The 13,835-nt window shown below is 38.3% G+C and overlaps 1 protein-coding gene and 1 pseudogene across 1 annotated transcript; both read left to right on the top strand.

The window, feature by feature from the left end:
- Positions 1–239: 239 nt before the first annotated feature.
- On the top strand, positions 240–1,203 carry LOC121763658 (abscisic acid receptor PYL4-like). The gene has a single exon (XM_042159724.1). It carries the CDS (start codon positions 383–385, stop codon positions 1,016–1,018), a length of 636 nt encoding a protein of 211 aa, XP_042015658.1. The 5' UTR covers positions 240–382; the 3' UTR covers positions 1,019–1,203.
- Positions 1,204–9,984: 8,781 nt separating this feature from the next.
- On the top strand, positions 9,985–12,124 carry LOC121777588 (annotated as a pseudogene).
- The last annotated feature ends 1,711 nt before the right edge of the window (positions 12,125–13,835 follow it).

Below are 13,835 nucleotides of genomic sequence, written 5' to 3'. Positions count from 1 at the left end.
ACGGTTCAGGTCGAAACCGGCAGTTTTTTAAACCAGAACCGGAATAGCCGGGAATCGTGGCGGGCCGATTCCGATTTATGGGAATCATGAACCGTGAACCGCCAGTTCATAAATCGAAACCTGCAGTTTTTGAACCGTGTGCATGCCTAGCTGAACCCCTATGAAACAACTCAAACAACAGTAAAATCCCCTCTTTCACTCTCCACAACTCAATATATATATATACACGCTAAATTCCAACTCAATCCCACTAATCAAACCCACACAAACACACACCACATTTCTCTCCATACACCCAAAAACACACCCCAAAAAACACCAGATTCATCATTATCATCAATCAAAAACCCTAACCGAAAACAAAAAATCACACACAAAAAAAATGCCTTCCGATCATCCCAAATCCTCCCTCCTCCTCCAACGCATCCACACCCCTTCCACCACCGCCGCCGCCGCATGTAAACAACAACAACAACAATCCTATTCCTACCGCATCCCCACCGCGGCGAAGCACGTGCCCGACCACGTAGCGCGCTACCACACCCACGCGGTGGGGCCCAACCAGTGCTTCTCCGCGGTGAGCCAGCGCATCGCGGCCCCCGCCTCGACCGCGTGGTCCGTGGTGCGCCGCTTCGACAACCCGCAGGCCTACAAGCACTTCGTCAAGAGCTGCCACGTGGTCGTCGGCGACGGCGACGTCGGCACCCTCCGCGAGGTCCGCGTCGTCTCCGGGCTGCCCGCCGTCAGCAGCACCGAGCGCCTCGAGATCCTCGACGACGAGCGCCACGTCATCAGCTTCAGCGTCGTCGGCGGGGACCACCGCCTCGCCAATTACAGATCCGTCACCACCATCCACGCCGCCGGAGCCAGCGGAGGATCCGTGGTGGTGGAGTCGTACGTCGTCGACGTGCCGCAAGGTAACACTAAGGAGGAAACGTGCGTTTTTGTCGACACCATTGTTAGATGCAATCTGCAGTCGTTAGCTCAGATCGCTGAGAATATTGCAACACAAAAATGATTTATTTTTTGAAGAAAAAAATAATGACGAGGAAGGGAAAAAAAGGTTCGGTTGTGGAATTGTATTGTGAATTTGGGAGGGTTTTTTTTATATTATTATACGGATCATGTGATGTGGAATATTTCTGATTTCATGATCTTGTTTATTTCTCCAACTGAAGAAATTATTCACTACATTTTTGGTTATATGAATCTGATAGTAGTATTTAATTTGGTAAATTATAGTAGCGAATTCAAAATTGAATTATTTTGGCATTTGTATTTGCTAATTGCGAAGTGTCGTGTGATTTTGGAGTAGTATTCAATTGCATTGCAAGTTGACGGATTTGTTTAAATAAAAGAAGAATATAAGAGAGAAATTGGGGTTTTATATATTCCGAGTTCCAGATTCCCTACAAATAAAAGAAGGAAATAATGTGAAATTAACGATTTATACGGTTTACTTTTACCCATTGATATGATGAGCCATCTCATGGATTTTTATGGTGGTTTCGTTAGGGGTTTTTCTTTGAATTTATGCTATTGAAATACCCAGATAAAAAAAATCTTGTTTCTCCGATTTGATTAATAGTATTATTTTATTTGTTTTTTCGATACTTAGATTTTTGCAACTTAAGAGTGATTTTAGTAAAGCAACCAAAATAGACAATTTGCAGTCTGAGATATTTGCATCGAGAGTGTTAGGGTGTCCACTATAGGGGCGGACAGCCCCCTCCCACTGCCGCGCCGCCGCGTCAGCCGCAGCTACTGCAATAGACAGCCGCGGCTATAGCCCCACTCCTTCTCTCTCTGCCACCCTCAGCCGCGTCCTCGCCCCGCACGCGGCGATTCCGCGTCCGCCGTCCCTCCCTCACCCGCCGCGTCCACCCCCGCGGCGGACACCCTTCCCACTATAAGCCGCCCCGCTTCCGCCCCCCATCGCCCCGCTCGCGGCTATAGCCGCGTCCACGTTATAGTGGACGCTCTCAGGTGATTGGATCCATTATCTATATATGTATCATTGTAGTTTTACTACTATTCATTATTACAATTTAAATAAATATTTTTTTTATAGTAGTACTAGTATTTCTTCTATCCCAATTAAGTTAGTGTCATTTTTTTGATAAAAAATAAAATATTTAATCTATCTTTTTTTCTCACCTAGTTTATTTTTATTTAATCTATTTCTTTTCCGGAAACTTAATTAGGACTGAAGGAGCATATATTAATTGAAGGGAATCACACAACGACCCATCCTTGCAAGTTGGCCTTCAAGTGACACCAACTAGCTGTTAAAGAATAGAAAAGAGAAAACAGTAGTTGTAGCAAGTTGCACAACTTGCTCATATAAATATATATTATCCTAAAATAGGATGCAAGTTGCTCTTACATATCTTGATTGAATAAAGAGTCGAATTATTAGATGCTAAACAAACAATAGTAGTAGTAGTACAAAAGAAAAGGCCGAAGCCGAAAGCTTCGATTATCTGAGTTTCGCCGTAAAAGTAATAAGGTTAAGTATTTATGCCTATCTGATTCACTAAGACCATCCACAACGCATCTCGCGCCGGGCTCGCGTCTCGTCTCGGAGAGACGAGACCCCCGCGAGACGCATTGCAGCGCCCATCTCGTCTCCAGCTCGCGACCGTCTCGTCGCGTAGCTCGTCTCGGCGAGACACGAGACGAGATGTCTCGCCACGCGCCAGGGACACGTGGCACGTCCCCATGCGTGCGTGACGCCCACTCGCTGGCCCGCGTGTGGGCGTCGTCACTGATGACGCAATAATTCATTTTTTTTAAAAAAAAATGATTTTTAATAAAAAATTTTTTTTTCAAACGGTAATATTACCGTTAAATATTTATTTTCATTTTTTAAATTTTTAATTTTTTTACTCTATAAATAATTCTATTTCATACTCATTTCAAACACAAACACACATCTATTCCTCTCAAATCCTCTCTATCACTCCAATTTCCATCTTCAATCAACTCAAACAAATGGATCATTTTGAGCAAATGCGCCAATTAATGGAACAATCACTCGAAGAAGATCGACGACGAGAGGCGGAGGAAGCCGCACCACCCCCACGACGCTCCCGGAAGTACATCAATCGGAACCGGGAGGAAGCCGCCGCACGGTTAGTACGCGACTACTTCTGCGATAACCCGATTTGGGGAGATACCTATTTCCGTCGCCGTTTCCGCATGCGCAGAAGCAGGAGGCTGCGCGCAAGGATGTGGAGAGGGCGTTCGGGGTTCTCCAAGCGCGCTTCAACATCATCAAAGCCCCGGCTCGTTCGTGGTTCATGGAGAGCATGATCGACATCATGTATACGTGCATAATCTTGCACAACATGATTGTCCGAGACGAAGGACCCGATGCCGGAAATTGGTTCGACCCCGAATCCCCCGGAAGCTCAACCGCAAGTAGTCCGCCGCGAAGTGGAGCGCATCCATCTATACAAGAACGGTTGGCTATTCGGGCAAGGACACGCGACTCTAGCGCCCACACCCAACTCCAAGAGGATCTAATTGAGCATATTTGGGAAAACTTTGGCGGAGAAGATTAAATTATGTCATTTTTATTTTTTTAGAATTTTAATTATGTCTTCGTTTTTTTTAATGTTAAGTTGTAATATTGTTTTAATTTTAATAAAGTGTGTTTGTTTAAATTGAATTGGGTTTTAAAAAAAATTATAAATTAAATTGAATGAATAGTAATTAAGAGACGGTATAGAGACGGTTAAGAGACGGAGCGTTGCAGGTTCCGTCTCTTAGTTAAGAGATGGAGGAAAAAAGGACAGTGGGGCCCTCAAATAGTGGTCAAATAGTAGTTAAGAGACGGTTTAAGAGACGGTATAGAGACAGCGTTGTGGATGGCCTAAATCTTTATTTACTGGTAAATGAGAATTATGAATAAATAATCCGTATTAAATTGGAAATGATGAATTAGGGTTTGCAAGCCGTGCCGTCTTGTCTACTTTTGTTGCAGTGTGTTCACGTTATCCGCATCCCGATCTTCGACCTTATCATTCTTTCTACAGTTATGACTTTTTCTTATTTTTTAATACTAAATTCCTGCAACTTGCAATATTTTGAGTTATGTAAAAGAAATCGCTACAGATCTTTAATCTATTTAGAAAATTTTGATTGGCTCTTGACGGTGGTAAAAGGCCGTATGCTGAATTCTTTCACGAAAATTTGGGACGAGGCTATTAAAATGCTGATAGCAGGTCGTGGGATGAGGCTATTAGAGCATCCAATATAGGCTGCCTTCCCCATTAGCCCTGACCCCTTTTTTGGCCACAGCCCTCCTTTTTTTATCCACAGCCTCCATTTTTTATTTCCGTCATTATAGGCGGAAACTTTCAATAGCCCCGAAATTTATAACCAATTTCCATTTTAATTTTAATTCAATTATAAATAATTAAATTTGTCGGACTAAACGTAATTATAAAAAAATGGCTATAAGTGAAGAAATTAAAATTAAACATTACATTTTCGTCGTATTAAAGTGGGGTAAAATTATACAACGAAATATTAATATATTAAACATCATAATCCGCATTCAAACTAGGCCGCCACCTCCCCTACGTGCCCAAACTTCTTCAACCAAATCGGCCTGGAGTGTGGTATGTGCCGTGCTCCTGCGCATATCACTGAAACGTTGGATCAAATATTCATTGTTCCGTGGTACGCCCATCTGGATCGGTGCGGAGGTGAAACCGTTACTTGTACTTGCGCCCTCTTTTGGTGTCCAGCGCTCTGCCGAAAATCCTTCATCTTCTATTATCATATTATGCAATATGATACATGCCAACATAATATTTGCGACATCATCTTCGTGCCAAACTCATGCCGAGCACCGTATAATGGCCCATCGCGCTTGGAGGACACCAAAAGCTCGCTCAACATCCTTCCTAGTACCTTCTTGTTTCCATGCAAAGTATTGTTTCTTCGGTCCTACCGGTTGGCGAATTGTCTTGACTAATACGGGCCACCGAGGATATATCCCATATGCCAAATAGTATCCCCTACTGTACTGCGTGCCATTGGCTACGAAGCTGATTTCTGGACCCTCGCCCCGGCACTCGTCATTGAAGAGCGGCGATGACTGAAGAACATTGATGTCGTTGTTTGAGCCGGCAACACCGAAATACGCATGCCACATCTGCAAGCGGTAGTTAGCAACGGCTTCCAGAATCATCGATGGATGTTTGCTTTTGAATCCAGTTGTGCACTGGCCTTTCCACGCCACCGGGCAGTTCTTCCACTCCCAATGCATGCAATCGATGCTTCCTAACATTCCTGGGAAACCGTAGACCGAACCGTGCATATCCAGCAGACTTTGACACTCAGAAGGGGTGGGCTTTCGTAGGAACTCCCCACCAAATATTTCCTGAATCCCCTTACAAAACTGCCTAAGCACCGTGAGGCTAGTCGTCTCACCCATCTGTAGGTATTCGTCGAACATATCAGTTGGTCCGGCGTACGCAAGCTGCCGGATTGCAGCGGTGCACTTCTGAAGCGTAGACAGCCCGATCCGGCCAGTGCAATCACTCCGGAGGGTGAAGCACCGGTAACGCTCCGCCAATTTCGTCGCTATATGGTTTAAGAAGGGTAGCAACATTCTGAATCGCCGGCGAAAAATCTCGGGTGGATAACGGGGGTTATCCACAAAGTAGTCCGCCATTAGACGCTAGTGCGCACCGCTATGGTCTCGTCGGATGGTCCGCAGGCGACTAATCGCACGAGGGATTGCGCCCTCCGCCACTTCCGCCGTGCGTTCCGCCGCTTCCTCCTCGTCGGCCTCGTACTGCACCTCTTGGATCAGAGAATTCCATGCGTCGTTCCATTAATCGTCCATTTCATACCACAAATTCTAGTGAGAGAAAAATGTGTGAGGGAGAGGTGGAATGGTGTGAAAATAATGAGAGGAATGTGGTGTATTTATAGGTAAATTAAATTGAATAAAAAAAAATATTTTCGGACGTCCGCCCCAGAATAGGCGCTCCGGGCACCGCCCCACTATATGCCGGCGCGCCTATCACCCCGTAGCCCCGCCATCGCCCCGTTTCCGCCGATGGTGCGTCCGCCCCACTTTTTTTCGTCCGCCCCAGGGCGGACGTGCCTCCCACTATAGATAGCCCCAGAATCGCCCCCTCCGAGCTGTCCGCCCCCTTCTTCCTATAGTGGATACTCTTAGAACATCCATATCACTACCGTCTCATCCCTTAGTTCTCAATACCGTCTCATCTCTTAATTATTCATGGGCTCCACTGCATTTTTTACCCCATCTCTTAACTAAGAGACAACATCTGCAACCCTTCATCTCTGAACCATCTCATCCCTTAACTATTCATTCAATTTCATTTTTTATTTTTATTTTCAATAAATTCAATTAATAAAAACACACTTAATTAAATAAAAGAAAATTACAATTTAAAATCCTTAAAAAAATAAAAAAATAGATAATTAAAATCTTAAAAAAAATAAAAAGAAATAATTTGTAATACTAGAAATAAAAAAAATAAAAAGACATAATTTAAAAATAAGAGATAGTGTCTTTATGTGTAAAATGAAAGAGATAATGAGAGTATTTATAGAATAAAAAAAGAAAAAATAATAAAAAAATTCAAACGGTAATATTATCGTTTTAAAATTTTAATTTCTAATTTTTTTTTCGGAAAATTGTTTTTTTTTAAAAATAATTTATTGCGTTAGCTTGACGACGCCCACTCGCGGGCCGGCGAGTGAGCGTCACGCCTCGCGCCGAGCTCGCTAGCTTCATCGCTCCGGAGGGACATGCGACGCGACTGGAGGCCTGCATCGCTATCTCGATGCTGGCTCGTCTCGCCGAGACGAGTCGGAGCCCGCCCGAGATGGCGATGCGGATGCTCTTATGCCCGCAACAATTATTCTTTGGTTTTCTAGATAAAATATAAGCTAAGATTTAGTTGTTAGATTAATTTAGTTGGAGGAGGTTGACTATGATTAATTATTTTGTAATTATTTATTTATGATTAGTTGTAGGATTACATTTTATGAACCAAACACACTATATATATTTAATCCCGAAATACAATCTTGTAAATTGAAACATTCATAGTGCTAGGAGTCCGTCCCATAGTTTATTTACATTTTCCTTCTACCATATTACTCCCTCTGTCCCACAATAAGAGTCAAGGCACAGGTTTTAAGAATGGTAAAGAATAGTAGTTTTGGAAAAGTTAATGGAATATGAGACCCAATTTTTTATATTAGTTTTATAATAAAATGGGAGTGAAGTGAGTTAATAGAATGTGTGACCTACTTACCATTTATGGTAAAAATGAAGTGTGACTCTTATTGTGGGGCGGATAAAAATGACAAAGTGTGACTCTTATTGTGGGACAGGAGGATTAATATTTTATCATCCAGCCCATCTTCCTGCAATGCTAACAGCCCATCCCATAATCCATCCTCATACCGCATCAACACTATTTTATATTTATTTTTTAATTCTTTTAATTATGTTATTAAATAATATAAATTGAAATACCAAATAATATAATATGCAGATCTTTATATCCTATATACTCCTTTTGTCCCATAAATTAGGCGTATTTAAAATAATACGAGAATTAATGCATAATTTCAAAAGTGTGAGAGATGAAGAAGATAGTTAAAGTAGTGTTAGGCCATCCACAACCCTGGTCGGATTTAGGCCCCAAGTTCCCTCCACGTCATCATTTCCTTAAATTTGGAGTCTCAGCCAAATGCAAAAAAAAAAACAAAAATTGGGGGCCGAGACTGAAAAAAGCTCCCCTCCAACACTGGCCAGGCCGAACCCTGGGTGCGGCCTCAGGACGCTACTATGTCACCGGGCGCGGCCCAGGCCGGAAAAAGCTCCCCTCCAACTCTGCGTGACGCGGGCCGGGACCCAACTGCGGTCCGGCTCGTAGCGTTATTTATGCCCTTAGTGGACAAGGGGAATACTATTTTTAGTGTTTAAAGAGTTATAATGAGGGTCATAGTGGTATAATGTTGTAAATAATTTAATGTGTATAAGTAATGAGTTGAGGTAATTTTCCATAAATAGAAATGCTCATATTTTTATGAGAGGGATGAAAATGAAAAGTGTACATATTTTTATGGGACGGAGGGAGTAGTCTAAACAGTCAATTCTCCAATAAGTCATGAATTGTACTCCCCCGTCCCTGAAATATTGTCACATTTTTCCATTTCCGTCCGTCCCACAAAATTTGTCACATTTCACTTTTTATCATTTTTGGTAATGGACCCCACATTCCACTAACTTATTCCTACTCACATTTATTATAAAACTAATACTTTAAAAGTAGGACCTACATCCTACCAACTTTTTCAACACACTTTCCATTACATTTCTTAAAACCCGTGTCCGGTCAAACTATGACAAATTTTGGGGGACGGAGTGAGTAATATTTATTACTCCTTCCGTTCGCCATTAGGAGTCCAATTTCTTGGCGGCGTAGGTTTTAAGAAATGTTAAGAAAAGTAGTGGAAAAAATTAGCGGAACATGAGTCTCACTTGTATATACTCCCTCCGTCCCGAGCTACTCGCTCATTTCCTTTTCGGCACGGAGATTAAGGAATGAGTGTATATGAAAGTAAAAAATGACGGCTGTAGGTGAAATTTTTTACTAAAAATGGAAAGAGTGCAAGTAACTTGGGACGCCCAAAAAGGAAATACGTGCGAGTAGTGCGGGACGGAGGGAGTATTAGTTTTAAATGCAATGTGAGTGGAATGAGTTAGTGGATCTTGAGACTCTATTACCATTTATAGTAAAAGTAAACCGGGACTCCTATTTGCAGAAGGATGGAGTATTTCTGTAAGAATCATGCTCTCCGTCTCAGTTCAAGTGATTAATTTCTTTTTGGCTGTTATTTTGAAAATATGATACTCCCTCCATCCCGGCTAAGATGACACATTACTTGGCTCATGAGATTTTAGGAGTTATTGGATAATTGGAGAGAGAAAAGTGTGTTTAAGTATTAAAATAGAGAGAGAAAGATAGATGAATATTTTAATAGGAATGGAAAAAATGGTTGGATGTATTAATTGGAGAGAGAAAGTTTCCAAAAAAGGAAATGTGTCATCTTAGTTGGGACAAACTAAAAAGGAAAACGTGTCATCTTAAGTGGGACGGAAGGAGTAATAAATAGTTAAAGTAGAGAGAAAGTACGTAAAAGAGGGAATAATGTAGAAGTGATCTTCATCTACATCATTCTCTCTAGTACTATTTTACTTTCTCTTCACTTTAACTATTTATAATAATTTTTCCTCGAACACGTGCCGAAAAACAATCTTTCACTCGAGATGAGATGGATGGAGTTAAAGTTTATATTTCTATGTTATATTGAGATAATAGTAATTTAAATTATAAAAATTGTTATAATAATATCCAAAGAGAATAAAAAAATATTTTAAAACAAATTTACACATTTTATATTGTAAAACAATCAAATGCATTATAAGTACATCCTAATAAATCATAAATTTGTATTCTAGTATAGCTATTTAATCGTAGAAAATAACCTTTTCGAATAAATAGAAATCTTAATAATAAATCCTTTTGGAATAAATAAATAAATTGAGTCTATCAGTAATTTGTTTTAAAAAAAAGAAGTAATAATTTCGAGTTAAAAATAGTAGAGAGAGAAAAAGGTGAGAGAAATTCAAGGAGAAGAGATATTATAATGGGCACAGATTTTCTTTTTTTAAAAGATAGACTTTTTCAAAAAAGAGATATAGTTAGTCCATTTGTAACTAGTGTACTGGGAGATGATGTATTATAAAATGTATTAGGCTATCCCTTCCGCTTTACCTCATATATTTCTTAAAATCCTGCATTGTAGTAGAACCTTTAGATTCCTTCCGCTTTACCTTATATTTCTTAAAATCCTCGTGTATCTAAACATACAAACACAAAATGCATTTTGTATTGAGGAAAACCGTGGCCAACTATGCAGGTTTCTTCTCCTTCCTCGTAGCGTTCATGATAATCGCGGTTGCTTTTCAAGCTGCGACGAAGCCAAGAAAAAACCAAGTACGATGAGACTGCAAAGATATCTCGTTGGAGCAGAAATTGCAGCTTATTTTCAGGCAGATGGATTTTTGACAACGTTTCGTACTCATTGTACGAGGAGAGAAAATGCTCGTTCATGATGGACTACTACGCTTGTCTCAAGTTCGGTAGAGAAGATGTTCGATATCAAAACTGGAGATGGCAACCTCATCACTGCAATCTTCCAAGGTTCGTCCTCTATTTTTATTTAGGACAATTTGCAAATTAAATCACGAAAAATAGTCAAATTGTGGTTTTTCTTATATTTTTCAAAACGAGAATGATAAATCATCGAATTTCAGAATTTCACATTTTCCCTAGATTTATCCATGTGAAATACACGGCGGTGACACATAATGACGTTGTGTGGTTTACCTAAATCAATGGTTGGATAATTGCGTAATTTGTTTTCTACACCATCTCGGGTTTCGTCGGAAAAATGGCGTATGAGATGATTGCAAACTTCTAAAACATGGTGATTCATTATTCCAATTTTGAAAAGTATGAGACAAACCATAATTTAACTATTCTCGTGATTTATTTAGCAATTTGTCCTTTTATTTAATATTTCGGTCCTAAAAAATCTGATGATTATACGAAAATAAATCGTGTGATATTCACTACACAAATTCTTGTTACATGAGAAGTCAAAAAAATATCACTACTACTATTTCCATATTTCCTCAAGTCACAAAAATTAAGAAACAATTTTGAAAAAAATAATCAATAAACTTAAAAATATGCTATAGTTATATTAATAACAAAAGTAATGTTAAAGAGTTAGTCAAATAATCAAAGAGTTGTATATTAGTAAATAAGTTAAAAAAAACATTACTTTTCTATGGAAACAATGAATAAGAGCCTATATGTTTAAGACATCTGAAAAATAAAAGCAATCGTATGTAATTACGAAGACAAGAGTAATTTCGATAAAATTTTATTTTTACATGAAAATTAATTGCTATAATTGACATGAAATAGATGATGGTATGTTTTATGTTGGAATAGGTTCAATGGAACAACATTGCTAGAGAAAATAAGGGGGGAAAGGTTAGTGTTTGTGGGGGATTCATTAAATAGGAATCAATGGGTATCGATGCTATGCCTAATCGAGTCTTCTCTTTATCCATCTTCGCCAAAATCAGTGATCAAGAAAGGCAATTTATTCATTTTCAAGGCTATCGTAAGTTTTTTTAATTTTAATTTATTACCCTACCACTACATATATGTAGTCAAGAAAAATATGAAAATGTAACATAAAAATTTCATTGAAGGAATACAATGCAACGATCCGTTTAATCACTCTCGTACGGTCAGGATAACGAAAATCGAGAAGCATGCTACCCAATGGCATGATGCAGATTTCCTCGTCTTCGATTCCTATGCATGGTGGATTGATGACCCAAACATCACACTCTCGTAACTTCTCTATGTTTTTCTCTCTCACTCTCTCACACACATCCTAATTCTTTTGCATGATCAGATGGGGATCTTTTGGGAGTTTCGACAAAAGAGTTTATGCGAATTCGAAGCTTCACCGCTACAAGATGGCCTTAAATGTATGGTCGGATTGGTTGGAAGTCAACATTAATCGAACAAGAACTAAGTTGCTCTTCATGAGCCCTTCGCCTTTTCACATCTCTAGGTGAGTTCTTTTATTATTATTATTATTATTATTATTATTATTATTATTATTATTATTATTATTATTATTATTATTATTATTATTATTATTATTATTATTATTATTATTATTATTATTATTATTATTATTATTATTATTATTATTATTATTATTGTTATCGTCGTTATTGCAATAATTTATTTTATATGTTAACTGAAAAGTAACATGAGTCGCGGTTGAGCTAAGTAAAAATTTGGATATCAGGAGCGACAACGGGGATGTTGTGCCGATCTGCCACAGTAAAGTCGAGCCAATTTTGGAAATAGAGGAGCCAAAAGCTGGTCTTGATCGGGATATGATGCATATAGTCGACTCTGTCATACAACAAATGAAGGCGCGGGGTCTAAATATATAATATTTGAATATATCGCATATGTCGGATTATAGATTAGATGGCCATCCATCAATCTAGAGAAAGTTTGCTCATACTTTGAGTAAAGAACGACTCAAGAATCCAAAGAACTTTGCAGATTGTCTCCACTGGTGTCTTCCCGGATTACCCGGCATTTGGAATCAAATTCTTTATTCCTATATTGTTACACCTTCATAAAGATAAATATATTTTCATAATTGTATTTCATTTCACCAATATCACTACATCTCTATGTTATACTAAGTTGCTAATAAGCTATTTCTTACCGTTTTAGTGTATTTTGTTCCCTTAAATTTTATTTATTATAACTATCATCATCGAATTGTTAATTAAATGAAAATCAAAGCTGCATTTATTTACATTTTGTACGCATGCACATGTAGATTTTAATAATCGGTTAGTCTCTTTATTCCAATTCTCACTCCACCCGGAGTAGAAAGATATACTATTACGAAAGATACTTAAAATAATCTCTACTTTGCTTCGATTTCAAATCGTGCTTGGCGTTAATATATAGATACATAATTTAAGGCATTGCAAATTTGTAACTGTTACAATTTTACTTAGCACGATTATAGCATGCGAAGGTTGAGTAGGATTTTATTAAGGAGAGTCAAACTATTTTTTAATTTTATATACGTATAAGGCTCGAAATTTATGGGATATCACAAATTTATAATAATTTCATATAACTTTTATAGTTATAATATACTCCATCAGTCTCATAGAAATATATCATTTGGGATTGACAAGAGTTTTAATACGTAATTGGTAGGGTAAGAGAGAAGGAAAAAAGTAGTTGAAATTGTGTAGTAGATGGTGGGTACATGAATGATAAAGTAAAAGTTTGGCTAATTGGATATGGACTATTTATATGGGACAAATAAAAAAAGAAATATGACGTATTTTATTGTACGGAGGGAGTATAAAATAGATTTTTTTTTATAAATCATAATTTTATTAATTTGGCTAATTTAATAGGTGGTGCATTTCAAATGATACTTCCTCCATTCTAGGTAGATATCATACTTGGCTAATGACACGTGATTTTAGGAGATATTATTGTTTTGTGTGTTAAATGAAAAAAACATCATTTTTTATATATTAACGTGAGAGGAGATTTTTTTCCAAAAAAAAAAAGAAAATGTGACTTTGGGAATAATTAAAAAGGAAAATATGCCAATGGAAGAAGTACTAATCAACACCACTTTCGCCAATCAAATGATACCTAAGGGACCATATATTAGACTTTTAAATATTGAAAGTTTGAGTATTATCTTGATTAAAGCTTGAAATACTACATCAAATTTTTAAGAGTTGAACATTTGAATGTCACCATTTGAAGCCTGCCATTACTGATTAATATCGTATAAGCATAACCTCATTTGCAACAAGTAATATCATAACTAAAATTTGAGTTTCATCTCATCTAGACTTTTGAAATTTGGATAACCAAATTTTGATCTCAATGGAAAAGTTATGTAAACCATAGAAAAATAGGTCTAATTAACTAAATACGTATTAGCATTCTTTGGGCTTCAGACATGGGCCTTAGTGATGGGCCACAAGGATCCACACTACCCTCATTCATTTTAATGCGTATGAAATTTTGATTGGACTCCAAATTAACCAAACCCATGACTTTTATTAGGGAAGGAATTGGAGTTTTGCTGTGAACCACTTTGTCCTATTT

The sequence above is a fragment of the Salvia splendens genome, chromosome 2, assembly GCF_004379255.2.
Source record: "Salvia splendens isolate huo1 chromosome 2, SspV2, whole genome shotgun sequence".
NCBI lineage: Eukaryota > Viridiplantae > Streptophyta > Magnoliopsida > Lamiales > Lamiaceae > Salvia > Salvia splendens.
Note: the sequence above shows the minus strand (reverse complement) of the source record. Positions and strands in the feature narration are given on the sequence as shown.

Bases quoted from the DNA above. Each gene is read 5' to 3' on its own strand.
- LOC121763658 (XM_042159724.1), top strand. From the start codon at position 383: ATGCCTTCCGATCATCCCAAATCCTCCCTCCTCCTCCAACGCATCCAC.